This window comes from Phaethon lepturus, unplaced genomic scaffold, assembly GCF_000687285.1.
Source record: "Phaethon lepturus isolate BGI_N335 unplaced genomic scaffold, ASM68728v1 scaffold17535, whole genome shotgun sequence".
NCBI classification, from domain to species: Eukaryota; Metazoa; Chordata; class Aves; order Phaethontiformes; family Phaethontidae; genus Phaethon; species Phaethon lepturus.
Genome location: NW_010540028.1, coordinates 1 through 24,196, shown reverse-complemented (window position 1 = coordinate 24,196; position 24,196 = coordinate 1). Strand labels below are relative to the sequence as shown.

The 24,196-nt window shown below is 36.9% G+C and overlaps 1 protein-coding gene across 1 annotated transcript in view; it reads left to right on the top strand.

Annotated features, from left to right (window-relative positions):
• Positions 1-21,752, top strand: part of LOC104620964 (DNA mismatch repair protein Msh3-like) — a 62,884-nt gene extending 41,132 nt beyond the window's left edge. The window contains exons 7-13 of the mRNA XM_010287329.1: positions 3,788-3,975; positions 7,454-7,622; positions 11,068-11,132; positions 12,442-12,558; positions 14,490-14,597; positions 18,197-18,311; positions 21,591-21,752. Coding sequence (XP_010285631.1) covers positions 3,788-3,975; positions 7,454-7,622; positions 11,068-11,132; positions 12,442-12,558; positions 14,490-14,597; positions 18,197-18,311; positions 21,591-21,752 — 924 coding nt within the window. The remainder of the gene's footprint in view (positions 1-3,787; positions 3,976-7,453; positions 7,623-11,067; positions 11,133-12,441; positions 12,559-14,489; positions 14,598-18,196; positions 18,312-21,590) is intronic.
• The last annotated feature ends 2,444 nt before the right edge of the window (positions 21,753-24,196 follow it).

Sequence of the window (24,196 nt, the reverse complement as noted above, 5' to 3'; positions counted from 1 at the left end):
ACTCTTTCTTGGGAATGTTACATTTAACAAAGTTGTTTGTAGTAAAGTATGCTGAATTTCACATTCTCCAAAGGTATTGTAGACTGTAGCTCATGGTAGAATCAAATAGGTTTTAACTCATTAGATAACTGTTATGGTGTGTAGGCTATCAGAGTTGCTATCAGAAGCTTCAGCACGTTCATTAAGCATCCTTCAAGACATCTCATTATAACTTTCAGGGTTGTTTACAGTGTGTTTTGTACATGACCAAGTTTGGGTTTTGTTTTTCCCCCGCTGATTCTTCTATAGATGACACTACCTTGAAATACAGCTTCTTTCCCTTGTTGAAGCCTCACCTTCACTAGCCTCACCACCCTTATTGAAGAACACCTCAGACAGGTGTTCTTCCGTATTTTTAAAATCTTTTCTGTTTCCCAGCCTCATATAGATAATGTACTAATTAAGTCCCTATTTGGTTTCTTTTTTTAAAGAACAATTTAAGAAAAAAGCCAAACAAACACCACCTGTTCAACTGATGTATTTCTTACTGTCCTTATTTGCTCATTCTTCTTTTCTGGATGTTGTTCTCCTATGAATCATTTAATGCTGTCTGTCAGGGACCTTCTTTGCAATTTTGTGTGGTAGGGCTTCAGCCTTTGCCTCCTTGAGTACTTTTTGTAGTCAAGGGAGGTCTTGCAGAATTTTATCCTTTGTCTGCATCAAGGTTGATGATGATGATGCAGTCAGTCATACTGTATTTTACTTTGACTCTGAGTCCAAGCCTGGATTTGTAATTTGTTTAGTCTTTCAGACCTTCCCTTCGTGCTTTGGCTTAAAATGCCATTGACAGATTTACTGCTTTATTATTTTGTTTCATTTTGTTGTCAGAGCTTTTACAAGATAGAGTAAGTAAGTTCCAGATTATCAGAAAGATGTCGATAAATTGCAGCAAGTGCAGGGGAGAACCAAAGCTTTCATGAGGCTCAATAAAGGATTATTTATGAAGAAAGATTAAAAGATTATAGTTTGGTTAAATGAATGATTAAAGGGGAACAGAAGGTTTAGAGATATTTGAATGGTGTTAACAGCAGAGAAGGAGTTGAGTTAGTGTAATACAAAAGAGTAAAACTAGAGGTATTTGGATTAATTTAATGGAAGGGAAATTTAGGCTATGGGATAAAACTTTTACATGATGATACTTAACTGCTTTATGGGTTAATTTCTGAAAGGAAGTGGTAAGCACATAGTTTCTTGGAATATAAGGGCCCAAGAGTAGTCAAAAAGAAAATGCATGCAGCAAAATTGAGCAGTTTCAGGGAAGCCACTTAATGGGTCTTTTCTGTCCCTCATTTCCATGGGTCTGAAACAATGATGAACTTAGGTATTTCAGAAACATTCAGAATGTAATCTCTCTGGCTCTCCTGAATGTCATGAAATATCATGGTTAAATTGCATATTCCTTTAGTCAAATGTCTACCAACCTTGCCATTTGGTATGACTAGTTCAGTTCTTCAGCACACAGCCATACTACAGGTTAGTGGGAGAGTATCTAACAGATACTGGTATTAGATTTACTTACTCATGTGATTGATATGTTTTAAATGGCCAGGAATTATTTTTCTTGGATTTTTGTTTAATGTAGTATTTATGGTAGACCAAATCAGTGAACACAGAAATGAACCTTAAAATTTTTCATTCTATCCTTATTGTTGTCAGTCAGTTACAACTTCCAGTGTCTGTAGCGGATTGCCAAGGCTGCAGGTTCATATGTTTATATGTATCTTTATTCTGTATTTATATAGCATGGAGGCCAGTCTTCCATCACTGGTTCCAGTATTGACATGTATTTAATGAGAAGAGGGCTGTAACCAGAGTGTACCTTAATTTATTTTTCATGGTTTTCAGAAGGCTGTGTTTAGACAACCTTCATGTTCTGAAAGGCTGATAGGCGTTACAGAGCAAACTTATTTTAGGGTTTACATATGTGGGGAGGGAGAGAAAATGTTCTTTTCCAACCCAGCATATTTGTTAATACTTGCTTCTGTATTTGGATACAGAAGGTATTTGGGAGAAATAACTACAGTGTAAGACATGAGAGAATTGTCTTAGTTCTCGTATAAGGGGGTAGGAAGGAAAAAGAAACAAAAGTTTACCTCTGGGGAGAAACTGAAAGAGAAGGGATGACAAAATAAATATGTAGATGTGTTTTATGAAATAGTGATTCACTGAAGCCTACATGTTCTGTAATCAGTGTTGTGCTGATCACCAAAAAATACTGACCAGAAATTAAATTCTAGACCGTATGTTGCCTGGGTAGGAGAGAGAAAAAATGTAGGAAGAGAAGGATGCAACAGATGTGGCATACAAAGAATACTGTAATAGAAGCATTCAATATATCCTACCCACTTCCTTGCATCCTCCCATGAGGAAAATAAACTGGGTTTTTTTGTGTTGTCAGTTGACCGATGGGAAAAGTTCAGAAGACGAAAGAAGGAATGTTGCTACAGATCAGTAAAATATGAAAATATATCAGCATATTTATTTATGAACAACTTTTTTCAAATGCTCTGAATTGGAAATGTCCTGGATTGCCACTGAATTCAGCAGGGTTTGAAGGCATCAAAGTGTCTCATAGGACCAGGTTTCCAGTTGGCATGCAAATGCAGTGTAGCACAAATGCAAACTTACCTTCCATAAAGTCCATTTCAGAATTGGTATTACCTGATTTATAGGTGGGGCATGAGTTCCTTAGGTAACTGAGAATTGAATGGGACCACTGGGAGGGGTGAGGGGGATTAGGAGTGTGGCTGGAGGTGGATTGTTTTGTTAGAGTTGTTAACTGCTTACAAAATTCAGACCCTGACCACTAATTCTTGAAAATGAGCTAAAGGTAACAAACTGTGCTGATCCTGAAGAGCACCTAGAATCTAACAGCAAAATATTTGAGTCGCATCAGAATTAATATTGATGGTTAAAAAAGAAAGAGAGCAGAGTTTCTCTGTTACAAGTCACTGCTTTTTGCGAGAAGCTGCTTTAAGGGAACCAATATGCTCCTACTCGGCGGATATCATGAAGCAAGCTCTGAAAGCACCGTGTGCTATTGGCTCCAATCTGGGAGATTCCCTTTTGATGATACCCTGGCTAGCTGCCTGAAAGAGATAGAAAAATCTCTTTCATAACTTTGCAGTGAGGAGAAGATGAAAGACAAAGGCTGGATTAGTGTGATCTCCGTAGTCTTCTCATCACATAGACCTGGGAGCAACCAGCCAGAGCCTGAAGCTCGCAATAGCTACAAGCACTTCAAGCAGTGACTGCTGGTTTTCTCTTTCTGTGCTCTTTTTTTTTTTTTTTATTTCCGTGTTCTTGTACCAAGACTCTTCGTCTCTGTGCCTGACCTTGTCTTCCAAACCCTCTCTTGCCAAAACTGCAGCCCGGGGGTTCAGATGACAGTACATAGATGCACAAGCCGATATGGACAAGTTGTGGTACTCATAAAATTACGCAAGCTGCTTTTTTGCTATTTGCACATTATTAGCCCATTTTTCTGCTATTTGTTTACTGGATCTGTGTTACACATCTCCATCCAGCAACAGGAATAACAGATCTGCTCTGGACTGGTTCCTAATGACAGTGGTTAAAACAATTAGTATTCTTTATTAGCCTTGTGAATGTGATAAGATTATGCAGTTGCATTACAGTCTGTACATTTTAACTGTTTTTTGCCTCATTTTCAAAAAGCAAAAAAACCTGTAGGATTTCATGAAAATACAATTCATTGTAATGATTTAGACATTGCTTCCCTTTTCAGTGCTCAACCCAAGAGTTTTTCTTGATTGTCAGCACACTGTCTCGTCTGGACTTAGAAATTCAAGCTCTTGTTCCAGTCATACATTCTCATGTGAAAACTCCTGTGTTACAAAAGGCACTGTTGGAAATCCCGGAGCTTCTCTCCCCAGTAAAACATTATTTAAAGATCCTTAATGAGGAAGCAGCTAAGTAAGTAGAGAAAATAGATGAATCTTCTGTGCCTCATAGGCTTTCAGACTAAATGTATTCAGTTATGTGAATTATGCATCTTGTTTTAATACACCTTAGTTTTATATGTATGTATGTACAGGTTACTTATAGTTAAAGCAGAGGTTGTTGTTTTCTACAGCTTATATTCCTTTTATAAAGTTAAACTAGGTGAGCAAGTGTTTTGCCCAGTGGGTGTCTGCCTCAGGCTGAACGATTTTTTGAAAGTTTTTCAGCCGTTTTGGGGAATGAATTTAGAGAAAAATGTGTTTTGCGTATGTTAATTTGTTTAACAACTTTTTAATTATTTAATTATCATAGAGAAGCTATTTCTTTTTGAAGAGAGACTTGACCATTAGCAGAGTGGCTGCTCTGGTGCCAGGAATACGCCTTTTACTCTTTTTGTGAAAATTCATCAAAGCTTTGAATACCTCCCATCCTTTTTTAAAAATCCTCTTTATATTCTCACTAATGACAGAGAATATGAAGTTTACTAGCTCTGAAGATTCCGTGTAGCCTGTGTGATTTGTACACCCTCAGAGCATTTCTGGGGTAGTGCCTTGTTCATGAACTCTCTCTAGAGAATGACTAAAGGAGCACCTACCTCAGGCTGTGGGTGTGATCAGGCTTTTTCCTGCAATTGCCTTCCTGCAGTCTTGGAGAGGTGAGCTGGAAGTATGGTGGCTGTCTGCCCTTTTTTGTCTTAATTGTGTCCTTCGTCGGTACAAGAAAAAAAATGGTAGACAAAGGAAGAAGATGCTAAATTGGAATGAATATACATTATAAGGGAGAGTGTCTTTAAATAATTTCTTGTGTACTGCTTCTTCTGTAGAACTGCTGCTTCCACTGTTACCCCTAGATCCTAGTTTTAACTACAGGAAAAAGGCAGGAGACTTAAGATGCAGAATAGTAAAGCAAAGCCATGAGTTCAGTAAGGGAGGGATGTATAAAAACCTCTCAGGGGGCAGGATTTAGGAGGGATACCTTGTGACTAGTAAAAGTTACTATCTTTCAGAAAAAAAGCAGTATAAAATCTTATAAAAAAAGGTTCTCTCACGGTGCAAGGCACAGAGACAGTCTGTCTCGCTTGCACAGCCAGCCTTTCTGAGCACTTGACTTTGCAGGTTTTTGGTCTCCTTTCAGTGTAGTTTTTGTTGACACAACATGTTAAGTTGACATTCTGAACACAAAATGAGTATCATCCAGCTTTATATCCAGATAATACTAAGCTTCCCTGCTATGGGCAAGTTTCATTTAACTTTGAACATTTCCTCATACGTTATGAGATATAATTGACTATGATATACCTAGAGATTCTTTGATGAAAGATGTGGTATGTAGTTTAATGTGTAGTTATATTGGGGCAGCATAGTCTTGATCTTTTATTTTCAAAACAGCCTAAAAATAAACATCCAATTTATTTATCTTTTTTATCTTCTCCAGCTGGGATTTAGAATTAAAGAAGTTTAAGAATTAAGCCCAGAATGTACTTCATTTGTTTCTGAATTAGAGACAAATGCAAGGTGTATAAATTTAGAAGTTGAGAAGGGTAGAAATATTTCCTATGCCCATTGGACAGGTGGGGTTATGAGATTTCTACTGATGCATAATTATAGCTGTGGCAGGTTATGACAAAACAGACTGTTTCTTAAGTTTACCGGATTTACTGTAGGTAGGTTTAAAATATGGGTTTTTTTCTGTCACTGTCTTGATGATGGCTAGAATAGCATACAAACATAAGATACAATAGTATAGGTAGAAGATATCATCACTGATGTCCAGACAGCATATATTTCATTTGCATTTATTCAGGATGACTAAAGTAACTTTTGGCCTTTATGTATCTTGGACTTTGTGTGGCAATATTATTTGTACTTTAAAATCTTTCTTTCATCAAAATCATGATGACTACTCATATACATATTTGTACACACACACTTGCACACACATATGTATACTGCATCATGTGTTAGTTTTATTATGTTATGTGGATAAAATCCTGTAGGGGTTTTTAAAAGCATCCCTCTGTTCCAGGGGAGTTCACGATTTTGGGTTTTGTGGGTTTTTTTAAACTGTCAACTTACAAATTTTTGGTAGGCATCGCATAGCAGTGATGGTCTTCACAGTCTGCTGCTGGCTATTAACGATCTTTTTTTCCTTGCATTCCCATGGAAACAGGTCTAATTAGCACAAAATCTTTTCTAAAAATTAGTATTTTATTGCATCTTTATTGCATCTTTGCTGTCATTTATATAATAACTGTGTCCATGTAATAGAAAAATCAAAACACAGCTTTGTGGTAACCTGTCTGGTCACTAGCTCCAGTTGTAGTTTCATTCTCAGGCAAAGGGGGTGTCAGAGTAGGTAGAATATTAGACATTTCATTACTTCCATGTTTTATTACTTTCAGTTTGCTAATTACTTGCTCTCCAAATATTGGATTTCAGGGTAATTATGTAATTAACTGGTACAGTTTGTATTTGCTCTAAAATACAAATGTATATTCCAATTAACTTAGGGCTGATTGCACTACTTTTTGTTGTTTGCCTGATACTTATTAGGATAAATTAAATTTTTGTTATTTTTGATGACAGCCATATTTTTAATAGATTGTTCAGCTTCCCAATTTTAAACATTTGAATGGCATTGTCTGTTTCAGGTTTCAGTCTTGAGCTGAGATAGTGCAGCCAAAACAATTCTGTCATTTTCTGACATTGAGATTAGAAAAGAGCATTGTTCTGCATGTATCAAAAAATTATCTGGTTAATTTTTTATTGAGAAGAGAAGGAAGCTACTCTGAGAAACTCCTGATGACATTCTGCTTTGATGAAGGCCTGTGGGAGGGATTTTTCTTTGCAATCCTCATGAAAATCTGCTGAAATTGGCCAAATCCTACATATGTCAAAAATCTCTGTACATGTTATGCAGAAATTATCTAGAGTTTCACATTTAAGCATGATAAAGATGTTGTCAGCACTTAGGATGCTCCAGGTTGGAGCAGCAATGGCATTGCAGAATTACGGATTGAGACAGAAGGGAATGATCTTTCTTGTGCTTCCTTTTCTTGCTCTGCTCGACTGAGGGAGAACAAACAGAAATGTGCAGGATGCACATCAGAGACAACATAAAAAATGAGTCAGCAGGGTTTGGTGTAGAAGAAAAAGTCTCATGTGATAAGAGTAGAAAGGAACAGGAATAGATTGGTTTTGAATATCTTGCAGGGCGGCTATCTTGGTGTAGCCTCTTGGAGTTAATGTATTTTATTTTTGTAGTGTGTATGGCGGCTTTCACTAAATGTGCTGTACTATGACCAAGTAACAGAAAAGCTGTATTTAGAGGGGAATAAAGCTAGTGTGAAAAAGAAATGAGAATAACAAATAACAATACAGATGCAGCAAGTAGAATCAGGGAACTTATCTTTGGTTTTACCATTATTTTATCGTATGCTTCTTATGAATAGGACTGGAGATAAAACCCAATTGTTCAAGGACCTTACAGACTTCCCTGTCATCAGAAAAAAAAAAGAGGAGATCCTGGAAGTGCTTTCTAAAATCCAATTGCATCTGCTGGACATTCGTAAACAGATTAAGAATCCTTCTGCAGAATATGTTACAGTTTCCGGTCAAGAGGTAATATGGTATCTATTATGTATGACTGTACCCTTGCTTGTCTAGAAAATAGCTTTAAAGTTAGGCTTAACTAGAACTCTCTTCATTTAGTTTGATAGTTGATGAGATCATTTGACTATAATCTTTTGTACAGCTTTAAAGAACAGTTTTGTAACGGTGTCACCTTTTTATTTAAGTCAATTACTTTAGTGATTTAAATATAATAAAAACACATTAGTGCAGTTGAATTTGGTTCAGTAATGCTTTGCTTTTCTGTATATGTAAAAACACTTGCATACGTCCAAGGTTAATTATGTGGCTATTAAGTGCTGAAATACTCTCAGAGAACCAGGAAGCACAGCGTTAGGTTAATTTGAAGAATGGTAAAGTGAGTTGTAAGTACTGATTAAGACTATAATTTGAAAGATGGGAGAAAAGAGGAACAGTATTAAAGAATGATAAATGTTATTTTACTTTTAATTCTTAGAAAACGTGGTTGTGGACTGGAGCTTTTGTTTGCTAGATGTTGTGCAAGTGTGGGCAGACCATGATCCAGCGAGCTGAGAAGTTTAGTGAAAAAAAAGAAAGAGACGGCAGATCCTGCCATATTTGTAGGGGAACTGAAAGGAGCAGTGAGGTAGCGCTGTTCAGCATTGTCCTTTGGAAACTGGGGAAACCAAAAATTCGGAAAAGAAAGAAGTTAGGAAACTGAATGAGAGTTGGGAGTAAAAGAGATGAATTGGTGAGGACAGGGAAAGTCGGAGCTGGAAGCAGCTCCTTGTGGTCAAGGACCGAGGAAGCTGGGAAAGACACAGCAGGTAGCAGATGGCAATGCTGAAAGGCAGAGAGAATGTGACAAGGGGTGAATTAGAGAGCAAAGCATTTCATAAAGACCTTGGGTGGATATTTTTTTTGATGGTGAGGCTGAGAAGAGGAAACATGGGGCTGAAGGGTGGGGTAGGCTGTCAGCATGGGTGCTGACGTCCAAGAGGAAGTGTGGAAGAATGTGTTTGAGTATTGTGTGAGGAAGCGAAGAGCCAGGATTTGAAAGGTTTCTCTCCAAGAGGCTGGTGTAAGAGGATGGTGGTGATGTCTGTGAAGGAAAGGAGAAGAGAAGAATTGATCAAAGAGAGGACAGCATCAGAGGAAGTAGTCAGATGTGAACTGGACAGAAGAGTTTCAGAAACCACCAGTCACTATGTGCATGTTTGAGAGGAGGCCTTTGTAGCAGGGCACAGCTCAGAAACCATTGCAGGTTTCTGAGAAAACCAAAGAGATCTATCTTGGCAAATTCATGAAAGGAGCTGCAGAGGTTATGGATATCTGTTATTTAATTACATTGGGTATGAGTGTTTCAGAGACATCAAAAGAGGCAGTAGAGGAAGGGTTAGAGAAGATGATCAGTGACAAAAGGAAGGATACTAAAGGAATGGAAATAATAGAAAGGGAATTGTATGGGAGGAAGAGAGCACAGGCATAACAAGACCCTCTTTGAGTTGAGCTCTTTATTCCTCATCTGTGTGGTATATGCTTTTATGTTGTTGTAGCACTCTTGATAGATGTAGTATTCAAACAATTCTTCACAATAGAGCTGGGCAAAAGCCACGTTTATGGTTTGCTAGTTCTGAAAGAGAGAAAAGGTGCCAAGAAACTTTTTCTATGTATCTGTTCAGGGAACAAGCCTTGGAGGAAAGAAAAGAAGAAAAAAAAATAATCATACTGTTTGCTCCTTCATGTTTGCCCCCCCAAACCCATGATTATGAATACATGGCTAGATTTTCAGTCAGCCCGCAGTTTATTAACCTACATTTGTAAGTTCCTGTTAAAGTTCTGATGAAGATGCAGTTGACACATACCTTTTGCAAAACACAAGGTTACACCCATATCTATCTTATCTTTGGTTTCCAGACCTCTGATGTAATTCATAGTGTGCACTAAACAGGACAGAAAGCTGCCCAGATAGTGATAGCATTGCTATTTGTTTCAGGCAGAATTTAGAAATTGCTACATTTGCCAAATGTTTCCTTTCTGCATGGCATAAGCAGTGCTTTGGGCTCAGTTTATTTAATATTGCAATTATTTATCTAATAGTGCTAAGAATTAAAGGATGAAAAAGCAAATTAAGATTGCAACCTCTAGTGTTTCTCACTAGCCACACAAACAAACCATGCAATTGATCTAGCTGTGTTAATTTAGACTATTTTGAGTTCAGTTAGTCATCCAGCATAGACACAAATGTGGTATTATTTTCTGTCTTCCTTTTGTAAACACAACATATTTAATTGTTTTGAGATGAAATTCAGAAAAAACTGTAATACCACATCAGCACATCAGCAACACCACTAGTGGCAGCAGCTGTTGGCTCGTTTTCAAATCTTTGCAGATCTCTCCTTCTACCCCTTTTCAGTCTTTGTCTCATGCGTATTATGTAATTTCAGGGTTTCTATAGTACCAAATATTTTCAAGGTGTCTTATGTAAATTAAGAACTAGTGTACTATCTCCTTACTGAAGTCTTGCGCTCACGTTAGGATTATTCTTCTTGTTTGTACTTGAAGACGATTGCTCGCTATTCTGGTGAGGTGTGGAAGATTGCATCTAAATCATACTAACTGTAATGGAAAAGCTTTGTCAGATGAAAGTCTTGGGGTTTTCTGTAAGGGTGATCAGATTCTGGGTTAATCTAATCTCTGCTAGAAATTAATTTTCCAGCTGAATTCTTTTATTTGAAAATGCCTCAATTCTTTGATGTCTAGGACCTCAGGCTGGTGTTGTAAAGATAACAGACATTAATAATTTAAAATACTGCAATAAACACATGGTGTAAATTTCACTGCACTGAGTATCTTGCCATTACTGCTGGTTTGCCCTATTCCTTCCCTTTCTGACCCCAAGTTGATCCAAACTTAAAACAAGGTGCTGTACATACAGTGCTAGCATTTGAGATTTTTGAGCTCTTGTCTGTGAAATGTTGTAGGTTACTGTGGCTCAGTATGAATCGCTGATCCCTAGGCAGGAAGACACATCCCATTGATAAGAGGTGGCCTCAGTACAGGTGGTATATAGTGTAGAGTCCATGTAAATGCTGAATCCTCTACAAGGCCCAGTCAGGATCAGGTAAGCAAGACTGACTTACTAGCTTTAGTCTGGTTTTGGCTGGATAAGAGGGAAATGAAGAGAGTGTGTTAGTGGGTGAAGGAATAGAAGGGTAGACATGGGGCAGCAGCATGGTAGTGCACACAAACAGCTCAGGATGGGAGTTGCTCTTGTGGCAGAAAATGTGTATGTCGTAACCCTCACTTCTGGGGGAAAAAAGAATATTAGCTTCTGGTCTGGTCTGCTCGGGTCTCTTCAGGCTGAATGTGGTTTTCCTCTGATGCGTGCAGATTTATTGATACATGATGATTATGGTTCTGTAGTCTTCCTAATGTCCCATGGTGTATAATAGTACATTTCTGTTTATTTTAGTTTATGATAGAAGTCAAGAATTCCCATAAATCATCTGTGCCATCTGACTGGGTTATGGTTAGTAGGTATGTGAAATATCTTTGAAGTTTGTTATATTTTAATATATAAGGGAAAAAAAAGTGATATTTTGTTATTACAATTAATTACATACCCATTCTCATTGCTCCATGTGTTTGATTGTGTTTTGGTTGTGGTTTGTTTGGTTGTTTGTTTGTTTGTTTTAAACCATAATTGTTATGTTAATTTATTGCCGTAATAAATTTTCCCTAAAAGCAAACAAAACCAAGCTAAAAAGCTGGAGTTCTTAAAGAGTTTCCTTTTACATGGTAGGTCCTTAATGCACTATATTACTTGCTTAGTCTTTCAAAGTACGTGTACTGGTGTCAAAACTATAGTCTTGATTCAGCTGGGCCTGTAGTTTGTAGATACAAATATTTCATAAAATTTTGATTGCTCTTATTTTATTTAGAAAGGTAAAGGTAGCTGTGGAAATACCCATGCATCTCAATAAACTTAGTGTATTTAAAATGTAATTTTACTTATTCATACAGACAACTTTTACTTGCTTTGGTACTTAGTGTTGTGGAAGCATGATTTTAGATACTTCTGGATACTTTTTCCAATAGGTGAAACAGAGCTGCAATAAATTATGTAGTTGGCTTTTTTCAGTCATTTGTTTTATCATCTACACAGGTTGAATACCTTAATGTTATGATGTGTGAGCACAGACATCTTACACTTGAAATAGGCAGAATCAAGGTGAATTCTGAAGTGATGTTTTATTCACTTGTGCAAGAATTCAGTATTAAAAATCCACAGATAGACAGAATTAAGATGATGAAGAACATATTACAATTAATCTGGATTTTGTAAAAGAATGCCTGAGAATGCCAAAGTGAGTCCTTAATGAAAATAAATAAATAGCAAGTGCCCCAAATGGAAACTAGTATTAGTATCCCTGCAAGACAGTCTATATTTGCTAAGGTTATTTCAGGCTTGTCAAGAATTTTTCTACTTCAAAGTGAATTTTTTTTCTCCCGAGTTCATTGTATATGCCATCAGTCAAAGAAAAGCCATCCATTTGCACAGCGTATTGCTGAACAGAATTTTGTGAAATACATGAACTTCAGTGATATGTGCTACATTGTGAAAAACTTTTCAAATCTACCTGAATGGGCAGTGGTGCAGTAACTGATCACTTTATTCATGTTGAAGATCATTGGAATCAATAGAGTTGGTACCACAATAAAAAACATTTTTTTTTAACATCCATTTTCAAGGCTCACAGAGAGTGAGAAAATTAGTCCAATTTTGCATGTGTAACTGATTGCTTAGTAACCTTGATTTCCTATTTGGCTTTTCTCTGTCTTCCAGCACAAAAGCTGTCAGCCGTTTCCACTCTCCTTTTATTATAGAAAATTACAGACATCTGAATCAGCTCCGGGAGCAGCTAGTCCTTGACTGCAGTGCTGAATGGCTAAATTTTTTAGAGTGAGTTTACAAAATAGAGTAATTTATTTTAATTTTTTGTTTGTTTTATTTTATTTATTTTATTTTTGCTATACGAACAGAAAAAGAAAGATGTTTATCTTTAAAAAAGTTGATAATTCAATTATGTTGCCTACAGCAACTTTAAAGATAGTAAATTAAAATATTGTTCTTAAATTTAAAGTATTTGGAGGCAAGACCTTTGCAGACTGAGTCCTGAGACCAGCAGTGATGTCTCTAGATTTTAAAATTCTGATTATTATACACTATTAAATATATAAAGTGGATGTCAAAATTTGAAAACTAACATCACTGCATTAAGAACCTGAAAGTATGACTGACTGTAAATGAGTGAAACTGAATCTAATAGTTTTACTATTGAAGTATAATGTAGGTGAAATGAAAAAAGAATTTATTATACAAGCTAACCAAATTCACTTTTAGTATTAATAGAAATACAGCATGCCTTCACTGTTAGGTGTGCCATTACTAAAAAAAAAAAATAAAATTAATTGAGTACAATTGCCGAATTGCAGTGTTACTTACAGTTTTTGAGTTGGGAGTGTTTAAGGTGTTTGGACAGTTGCTTGGGTGAGTGTCATTCTCCGTAGCCTTATATTTTGTTTGCTAACTCTGTGACTGACTGTTAGTCTGGTTGCTAGGAAGTAATGGGAGTGTTACTGTCCCTCACAACTGGCATGGAAGATCTGTTTGTCTCAGATCAGAGTTTTGAATGCAGTTATCTTCAAAACAGGAGTTTAAAAAATTTTCCTCAAACTTCTGAATTCCTTTGATTTTTCAGGTGTCTCGTTATCAATTATTTTTTTACTTCCATGAATTGCAGACCAGCTGAAATTGTTCCTCGTGTCATGCAATGATAAATGGCTCACTTTCACTTGTGCTTTTTTCCTTGCTGCAAAAACTTAACAAGATCCTTCTGAAGTTCTCTCACTTGACATAGTTGATGCCAAGGTTGCCTCCTTGTAGGAACGCAGCAGTTACGTAAATTTGGTAGAAGCTAGAAAAACATTCGAGTTTGCTCTTGTCCAGTGTTGCCTTTGCAATACTAAAAAAATAATTCTGTTAAATAATAATTTGTCACTGTGCTACCTGTGTAAGTTTGAGTAGAACTATTTTAAACTTTCTTCACTTAGATCTGCTGCTTTTCATGTTCACTTTGCTGTTTTCAATGGTGTTCTATGATAGCAGCATGCAACAAGGAAAGATTGTGTGTAGAAAGTGCTTTTCTTACCCACACCTCCATTTATTTATTAAATTTATTAGATTTTGCTCCTGTAACTGATTTTTTTTTTTTTTTTTTTACAATCCATGTTGTATCTTTGAGACTAAAAGAGGAAAAAAATTCTTGAGGACTAAGAGAATAAACTCTACTGAAAACTGTGTTCTCCTGGTAATGACATTATTTTATTGGGGGAAGCAATACCATAAATGAAAAATGAATTCCTGAATTTTCTGTTGTAGATACCGTATTTTATTGAAATTGTAGACAACTCCTGTGTCAAGGCACTTTTAGTTTATTTTGTTTGACTGTAACTTTTCATTGAAGTGAATTGGTAGTTGGGGTTCAGTTGCTACTGTGATAAACAGTGGCATTTTTATCGACTTCATTTAGGCAGCAGGGATCAACTGCAGACCTTTATATGCTATCTAAGGAATTTCATTTTGCCTGCTTTTTTGTGCTTAAAAATAATTCACTGTTACAATGGAAGCATGAAGTCCGTCTTGATTAAGATTGTGTCCTCATATTGTAAGTTAATACACTGCTGGGAGATTTGAATTCAGAATAATTTAAAGACCATATGAACCCTGTGAGAAGCATGCATGGGGTATATTTTGACAGTACATTTGTATCCATATGAAATTATTTTTTTCCTCTTCTGTTCGTCCTGTTATTTTTCCCTGTTTTGGTATAGCCATTTTAGTGAACATTATCACCCTGTGTCTAAAGCGATTGGTCACCTAGCAACTATCGACTGTCTGTTCTCATTGGCTCAGGTGGCTAAACAAGGAGACTACTGCAGGTAATCAATTTTTAATTTGTATTTAGGGTTTTATAGGGAATTATAAGAGAGTATTTTAAATAAATTTTATTTTAATATGTGTGCTACAATAAAATGCATTATTAAAATTGTTTCGAGTAGTTTCAACTTAAACTGATTTTGCAAAGCAACACTTCTGGCCTTAATGCAAATCTGTAAAGATTGCAGTTCAAATTTGACATCTAATGTTTGTCTGTCTATTGTTTGACCTGAGCCTAGTAGGTGATATCTCATATGCATATGAATATATGTTGGACTTTGCATGGAAATTTTGTGTCCTTTTTTTTTTTTCCTCCTCAGCAAGTCTGAATTTATAATGTCTTTCTAATATTTAAGATTTATAAGGTATATGAGGGATGTTTCAAAGATCTATTTCAGGTAAATAATAGGTCAATATTAGTGCCAGCTTCCACAGCAGTGATGATGCCTCACCTAAGATTACATGTTAGATCTGATGAGCTGTGCACCTCCTTCTACCCAAGATCCACACATGCACACTGGGCACTGCAGCCTGGGGCTCTGGTGGTGCCAAGGCTGTCCACCTTTGCTCTCTGCACAGGGTAGACATGAACCCTCAAGTTCTGCTTCCCCAGAGGCTGGTCCAGAGCTGGTTTCTGAGCACATACACCTTGCAACTCAGGTCTTCTTCCCCCTCATGAGCCCACATCTCTTGCACCCACACAGAGACAGTCAGTCTCACTGGGGTGCCTTCCTCCATACTGTGAGGTCCCTGTCCCCAGAGGCATTGGGACACTCACTGAGCCACTGCTTCAGCTTGCTGAGTGCTGTCCTACAGGCCAGCGCTTAGTGTCCAGAGACGTTTACTGTGGACACCCCTAAGGGCTGTTGGTTTCCAGTCCTCAGCCATTCCCTCTGCCAAACAGTCCACATACTCCCTCTTTTGAAACGTGGCGTGTGTAACTTTCTAAATGTAGTCACTGTGGGACTGCACTGCAAGTGCTTGGGCAATTGCTTAGGAATAACCATATGAATTAGTAACATTTGAGACCTGTAGAAATACAGCAAATCATGTATTAAATGTATGTGGATGAAGGGAAATCAACTTACATATGCTTCTGCTTTTACATAGCATTAAAGAGAATATTGATCACTTCTGAACTCTTGGGATCTCTCAAAATCTCTTTGAAAGTAATTGCTCACTTATTTTTGTATACTCAGATGAGAAAACAAACTGAAATCTGATTAATTCACTGTGCAGAGTTTAAATAATTCACTGAATTTTAAAGAATGGCTTAGAGCTTATAAACTGGCAGGAAGGAGACTTCTCAGTGAAACTTCAGCTGCAGGGAAGGTGTCAATAATTAATTTTGGAGGGCAACTGAAGGAAAGATGGGACTTTCGTATTAACTAATTTAAGTATTTCAGAGGAATGTTTTTTTACTAAGTGAGGATTGTTTCATATCACCCTACCTGAGGCACATAAATGAGTTGTGAAGTGTTCCACACAGTTGTTGGAGAGAGGTAAGCACCTCTTACAGTTCTGACATGTCTTGGGACCCCTGTGTTGGGAGACTCATCCTTTACATGGGCAATGTACAACATCAGGGCTCTCAGGCAGCAAAGTGAGATGCCTAAAGATGATGATGTAGGTAGTCCAGAGATCATCATCTGATGTTTGAGTATCCACTCTGCAGGCTGAGACTTTGTTTAACTTCAAGGCATGCTGCTGAAAAGGTATTACATGACTAAAGGATGTGTTACGCATTCTAGACCGATTTACTTTTTAAAATTTTCTTTTTTCCACTTCTCTTACTGCATGACACATATTTGATTGTGGGAACACAGGGTAGGGAAGACTTTTTTGAATGACTGTGGCTGAGGCCCTACTTCTGCTGACCCCATTGTCTCAAACCAGAACAGGCAGGCAGTCAGGCTTATGGCATCCTGAAACCACATCCTATCTCTCAGTTACGTGGAAGGAGGCTCAAGAAGTTAAGAAAAGGGAATTATTTCCAGAGATGAGAGCAGAAGTATAAAATGGCAAATGGATCATTTAGCTGTTGTCTCCCTCTCTTCAATGCAATGTGGAGAGGTACAGGAGGAAGTGCTTCTAGGTATGTGCTCCTCCCTTCTCAGACCACCACATTACAGCTCTAAAGAACTTACCCATCCAGCAAATAGAGGGTGAAACTTCCCTTCCTTGTCACCAAGGCCTAAAACTTTGTCTGTATTGGTTTCATCTCAGCTATACAACTGCTAGAAATATCTTCATGCTAAAAAAACCACACCATTATTAGCTTGCACCTCTTTCCCCAGTGCTTTGTGATCCTAATATGCCATTTATTTATCTCTATTTTCCTTTCCAATTACATCATCATTCTTCAACCCAAGAAAAATCACACTCCCCCCATCTTGTCTTCCCTCTAAAGTCCACCCAAATTGTTAGTTAATTTTCAGTCAAAAAATTCTGTGGCTTTGTTCCAATATTCTGGTTTTTCTCAGCTGCTGCCACTTTCCTAAGTTATTGCTCTGATTTCAGAGTGATTGTACTTCTAGTGTAGGAAAATGTTGCTGCGACATGAAACCACATTTACGTCTGCACTGAATGCTGCACTTCAGTTTACAATGAAAAAGTAAACCTAGGTTGCAGAGAAGAAAAATAAATCATAGTCATAATCCAACAGAACATGCTTCTTTTGCATTTTTTTGTTCTGTGAAGAACACACAGCTCGTGGAGATGAAGCTTTTAAGACATGGAGATATGTAACGTAGAATTATACATGTAGTAGTACATACACATGTTATATTAGTTAGTAGTGTATATACATGTTATATTAGTAGACATGTAGACAAATGTGTAGCTAAGGTGGAAGCATTTGAGACAAAACTTTTTACATGGTTTGGAGATGAGAGAAAAAAACTAAGTAGTATTGATCGGGTTTGCATATTAATTTCTAAAAAGGTACTGTCATTCCAGTGTTTCAACTTAGTAAGATTTTTCTATAGACAGTTATCGTTTGATGACTTTTGTACATGTTTGGGAGTTGCTGTCAATTAAGAGAGCTGCTAATTTTTATAGGAGACTTACAGCTCTATCATGATTACAGCTTTGATTTGTATGGTTTAATGTGTTATCAGTCATAATATACATAGCTGGACAGCTCCAGTTAAGACTTAATGCAGTTACAAGCTGAACCACTTCATCAGCAAGATCATTCTGAGAATATGAAATGTATCTGCAAAAGGTGGCACTTTGCAGAAGTTGGTTCAGTGGTGAGAATAAAGCAGACTGTCTTCCAATTTCTGGGGTTTGCTATTGCTTGTTCATTTTTAGTTCTTCATAGTTCTTTCAAATACACATAAATGACTGAAAACATTCCCTAGGTAATGAAAAAATTAAGGGAATACTCTAGAATGTCTTTATCCAATCTGCTAATATTTTTTATGACTGGATAAAACCAAGGAAGTCTTTAGAAATATTTGATAGCTGTAATTTTTGTAATTTGTATTTTTTCAACAAAAATCTGCATCACAGATGACCATCCTGCAGACTTTAGTTATAGTAGTTCTAAATAATCAGTTACAATAAACATTGAAATTAATGTCTCTTCCTTTTGCAGACCAACTGTGCAAGATGATCGGCGAGAAATAATTATAAAAAATGGGAGGCACCCTGTGATTGATGTGCTACTGGGAGAACAGGATCAGTATGTTCCAAATACCACTAACCTTTCAGTAAGTACTGAGATACTGTTTGAGTTTCAAAGTCATTCAAGGGAAGGAATCTGGGATATGCTTCTTTGCCAGGAAATTAAAATGAATAATTTAATCATACAATTGTCTGCTTGGTTGCATTTCCAAGAGATATTGCTAGACTTGATCACATCTGTTTTGTCCTTTATCTGGTATCTGTAGCCAGACACTCTCTTCATAACCTTGTTCTGTCTTAATGGCATAAAGAAAAGAAAGGTGACATCAAAATCAGGAAAATGAAAGTTTTAAATGGTTGTTTTTGAAAAACAAATTAATAATTACAGTTTTTTTAACAGTGTCATCAAAAGTCTAACTTTACCTCAAATTTGTGGAGTTTTTTAAAATACAAAGTAGCAACAACTTAAGTTTCTGTGTAACATTTTACAGGCTCAGTTTTCCAGATTAATTCTAAGATAGCTCAGATTTTTTTAGATATGTGTTTTCCTTTCTTTCTGGAAGTACTAACTTCGTACAGCCTTCTTAATCTGACAATGCAGGCTTGGAGCCCTGACTCTTCACTACGTACTATCAAGTACATGCTCTGTAGACTGCACATTAGTTGTAAGAAGCCTATCATATTAACATACGATAAAAATCCCCCACATGTAGCTTGCAGACTGTATGTTACCCATAAGTCTCCCTCTGGCTGTTGTTTTCTGCAATAGAGAATGATGTTGAGAAGTAATAAGTCTATTACTTGCTTAGTATTTTTGTCATCAAGAGGTCAAAGAAAGTGGGGGCACAACTTCTTAACATTTTCTGTGCAATATTACCTAAATTGTATAAGCTAAATTACCAAAAATTGCTATAAGTATGCAGTTACCATAGGTAGGAAACATTGCTGTATTTTATTTCACATATGTGTTTCTGATAAGCATATGTTAGTTTGTTTCCTCCTGTTTTTTTCTGAAGACCTAAAATCCATCTTTTAAATTACATGTCCTTTTGACATTTTTGTTAAATATTTACCTATCGGTATCTGTTTTGAAATACTACATTTCTATTCTTAATGAATTTAAAAAATGTGCTTGCAACTTAACTCTGAATACATAACTGCCTTTTCATAGAGTAAATATATAAAAGATATGAAACGGGTGTCCGTGTAGAGCACTGCTATGATAAATACCATTCAAATTTGTATGTATTTCTCTGGAAATATTTTTAAAGGCTGTTCTATACTGAACAATGATACCGATATTGTACAGTACTTCAGGGAATGTTTTCAAAATTATTTGTCAGCTCCAAACAAGTGACAGATGGCACTTACAAAAAATTCAGCATTTCATTGAGTAATCATCATGCACTTTGCCCTGTTAGTTCCATTCTTATGTTGACTTTCTAAATACTGACTATTACAAAATCAAGTCATCATGGTAGAACACTTTTGCCTCTACTGTTGGTTTGAGTTCTCTCCTTTTTTTGAGAGGTGAGTGGGAACCCAGTTTATGAAAATGCCTCTACTTTTAAACTGATGTGTTTAAATCACCAGGAGGATACGTCTCCTGTCATGTTTTCAGCTGAAATGTTGTCAAATATCTAACTTTAGGAAAAGCTTTCTTGCAGTGCCCTGAAATAAACATCTTATTCTTCTGTTCTCCCTCTCCTCCCCAAAGATTCGTGGATTCTTTTAGTACTTTTAACTTCAGCCATAAATTCCAGTAAGATGTTAGCTTGTGGCTGCATGCAATTGTAAGGGCAGATGGGTTCTCTGGTCTGATGTTACAGCATATGTTCTTTCTGAAAGCTGGCTTTGCAGCCCAGCCACCAGTCTCACAACATGGTTGGAGGGACCCTGGAGGGATACCAAACACATGCAAGAGATTTGTGGATTTTAACAGATGAACTCATTCTAGTTTTAAGTATCTATAAATTCTGTTGTGTTGAGCCAAATGGCGGTCCTGATGAAGTTTTAGTAGCAGTATTGAAACTGTACCTTAGAGACTAAAATGTTATGAATTTTGTTCCCTTATAGTCATATGCATTTTATTACCTCCATCCTTTATTACTGATAATGGCATTTTCTGGGTTTTGACTTTACTGCAACTTCCTTATGGGCAGGGTTTTCTTAGCAAAAGCTGAACAGCTTTTCACATATAATAAATACTGATTGCATGTACCTTCTGTATGATCTGGATTATGACATAAGCGACAGTCCTATATGAATTTTATTTGCCTCCCTATTAAGAGAATGAAAGCCCAATCAAAATATGAATCTGTAAATATCACGATCTTTATTCCGTGGAGATTTATTGTTGTTGTCACAGTGCCTGATCAGTTCCAAGTTTCCTAGGTAGTGTGGCTAATGTTCATTATGCACAACTTGTCCTTTCTTACATGCTTCCCTCCCATGGGGCAGTGGAATAGGCTGACTTTCTGTTAGTTCATCAATTGTTGGATTTCATTGCATGTACCCAGTGGAAGGGAAAAGTCTAGTTGTCTGAAATCCTTGCTTAACTTAATTTCCTAGTCTTGATTCAGGCTATAAGAAAGCCTTATAGATTCATTGATGAGTTTTAATTTATATTAGCAATTGTCTTGGACCACAGGAAGACAGTTTTATTCTGGAGCTACAGGCACGTAGCAGTACCACAGGGAGTCTTAGAGCTGAGACAAGCTCTTGCATCTGATTTCTTTTTCCATAGGATTTCAGTGGTTAGATACACTGATCAATCAGAGACTGGATACAGTCTGCTCACAATATCTGTGTTGCAGTCAAGTATTGTCAAACTCGGCAATGTCTTGATTTCTTCTTGTAGCCAGTCTGCTTGAATGTGCGTATGTTGTACCAAGGCAAGCAATTATGAATGGGTGTAAAAATCTAGTTCAGGTCTTCGTCTGCCAGATCTTCTCCCCATTTGGCAATGAGAACTCTAACTGGAGAGGAATGCAGATTACAACCAAATTAGGACAGCACTGGCTATGCTGAAAGCTGATTAGTTTCTCCCTTTCTCCAAGGAAAATTGCATAGAAGGTTCTTAGAGTGCTTTCTTGGCTCCTTGATGGAGAAAGGGAAAGTTCCTCCTCACTCTGTCCGTTTTGCTCAAGAGTAATGAAAGTTGATTGTGATGCTTTTCTCTCACCAGCCTGGAGAGGTCCTAGGAAGATTTTTCCATATGAGGCTTCATAAAATCTTGAGAAATGAATGCAATGAGTTTAATCCTGGCGACTTCTCCTTTATCCCTCTAAGCACACACACAACAGTCTTTTATAAGAAAGTGTCATGTACAGGACAATATATTTGACCACTGTTTATGTTTCCAGGGAGATGGTGAAAGGGTCATGATAATAACTGGACCCAACATGGGAGGAAAGAGCTCCTATATAAAACAAGTTGCATTGATCACAGTCATGGCACAGATTGGTTCTTACGTTCCCGCAGAGGAGTCGACAATTGGTGTTGTGGATGGTATTTTTACCAGGTAATCTTTCAAAAATTACTGTATGTTTTTGAAAACATTATTGTGACAGGGTGTGTGTGTGTCTATATCAAAGTATAATTTCATTTTTCATTTAGAACTTCAGATTTTCATTCTAAATACATGTGTTGGTTGTTAGTTCTGGTAAGCTCTAGTATTGTTTTGGAACATTTGAATCTTTAAAGGATAAGAATGTCAATGTGTCTGTCTTGATTAAGATCCAGATATCTAACTTCATCTGCCTGAATGGACATCTCAGCCAAATTTATTCTACTGGGTGATAGCCAAATGATGTTTCCCCTTAAATGAATGCTGTCACCTCTAAAGATCAGGTTACAGTTTTGCTGTGCAGCACAGTTGTACTTACTAACAACACGAGACTGAGAATTTGGGGCTGTGCTTATTATCCTTCCTGTACTATCAGTCTTGAACACACTTTACGTCATGTCTTTTAAGGAATGAATAATGACAGTTCATTTCACTCAGCGTGTCTCAGTATCATTTTTAAGATAGTGCTGAGTAATTTTTAAAGAATATCAGTACAGTCAAAACTTTTGTATTTTATAATCTAATATTACCGAGGACTATCCAGCTGTTTTTTCCCTTTTTTCTTTAATTATTTTTAGTCAGCAGAAGTTCTGTGTTACTGATGGTATTTGAGATGGAAAATTATTTATGATTGTAAGTTTCACAACAATTATGTATCTGTGGTGAATTTTCTTTCCTGAAATTCTAGTTTTGTGATGGCAGAGTGCATTTCAGAGTTAACTTTTAACAGAGAATCTAAATACTGCTGATCTGGGATTGCTTTATTACATAAAGATGTTATATTCTTATGCCTCACCGTGTCATGACAAAAATGAATGAAATTGTGCTTTGATGCACTTCAGTGCTAAGCAGTTGAACAAATTAGAAAACAATTTGTATTATTTTTCCAAAATTAATTGGAGCTGAAAACTCAAAATGGTTACCTTTTTTCCCTACCCTGTGTTGAAAGTAATTGACTGATTGATTGGATAAGCATTTCTCAAGGAGACATGGAGATGCACAAGACATGATTTACTTTACAGAAAAAACTTCACAACATTACTAACAATATGAAGATTATTTTTGTCCTCCTCTGTGTTTTGAAGGTAAACTTAGAGTACTTTACTTAGGTTCACACTGACTTAATTTCTAACATAGGCACATAAGTCTGTTACTCTTAAGCTTAGTATCCCCTTTCCTCTACTTTTGACTGTCATTGCAATAGGATTATTTCTGCAGAAAAAAGAAGAAATGTGACACAATCACTGGGGGTGCCATTTTGTTTTGTGCCCACTAGAAAGTGAACAAATTGGTTCTTGTCCTCTGCAGTGTGAAAACCTTGAAATTACTGTGTCTGAGTTCCACCTGTTTCCCCAGTGCATTTCTCTGATTCCACTTGTCTTTCCTCTATATTATAGGTATTTTTCATATTTGTTCTGATAAGGTAGTGTGGTTGAAGGTAAAACTTACGCTTTTGGATTTCAAGCCAAGCAGACATAGAGTGTGTTACTTACTGGCTGTGAGGTTTCAAACCATTTAATTTGAAGCCCAGTCAGATTCTAACACAGAGGATTGATTTTCCCCCACCCCCCATGTAAATTAGCTTTGGAAGCTCAGTTGGATATGTCATTTTTCATTTAATGTGAAAAGTGTCAAACACCAGATGAGTATACTAAAGAATTACTTGTTACTGTGCTGGCAATTAAGATAAACTAATTGGCTCAATATTAAGCAAGAAGAATTTGAAAATATATTATTGAGATAGAAATAGCCGTGCATTAGTGAAAAGATTAACAGGAAGGAAAAAAATCTGAGTTTCTGTATGGCATTCTTTCAGAAATCCAGGACGGTCACTTAAATTTGTGTACGCTTATCAGCGGAACTGCTTGTCTGTGCATCTGTTTAAATGTCTCTCTTCTGTGTAATGTAATTTAAGGGAACTGGTTGTGCTGCTGGGACAGGCATGAGCCATTTGGGATGTACTTACTGAGTATTAGATCTTGACCCAGTTGTAGCTTTCCTTCCAGTACAAAAGTTTAAAATACTTGCATCATGATTTTGCTTCAGCCGGTGGAGTATGGGGGCCTTCCTTGCTCTACATATCCAAGTAATGATGATCTGTGCTCCCCAAGTAGGTCAGTTGTGAGTGGTCGTTTCTGTTCTGCTGTATTTGTTTGTCAGTAGCCACAAAGGGGTCTTTAGAGCCCAGTCTGGCCTTTGCCTAACTCCTGCTTCATTTTTGCCTTCTCCCAATCATGAACTTCACCTTCTGCAACAAGAAAAGGAGTAACCTACCAGATTCTGCAGCTCAGAGGCTCAAGGTGTACAGGGATTGTCCAGGAAGTAGGCACCACTATTTTGGTTGGTTTGGGCTTTTTTGGGTTAGGTTTTGGGAATCACAGAATCGCTAAGGTTGGAAAGGAC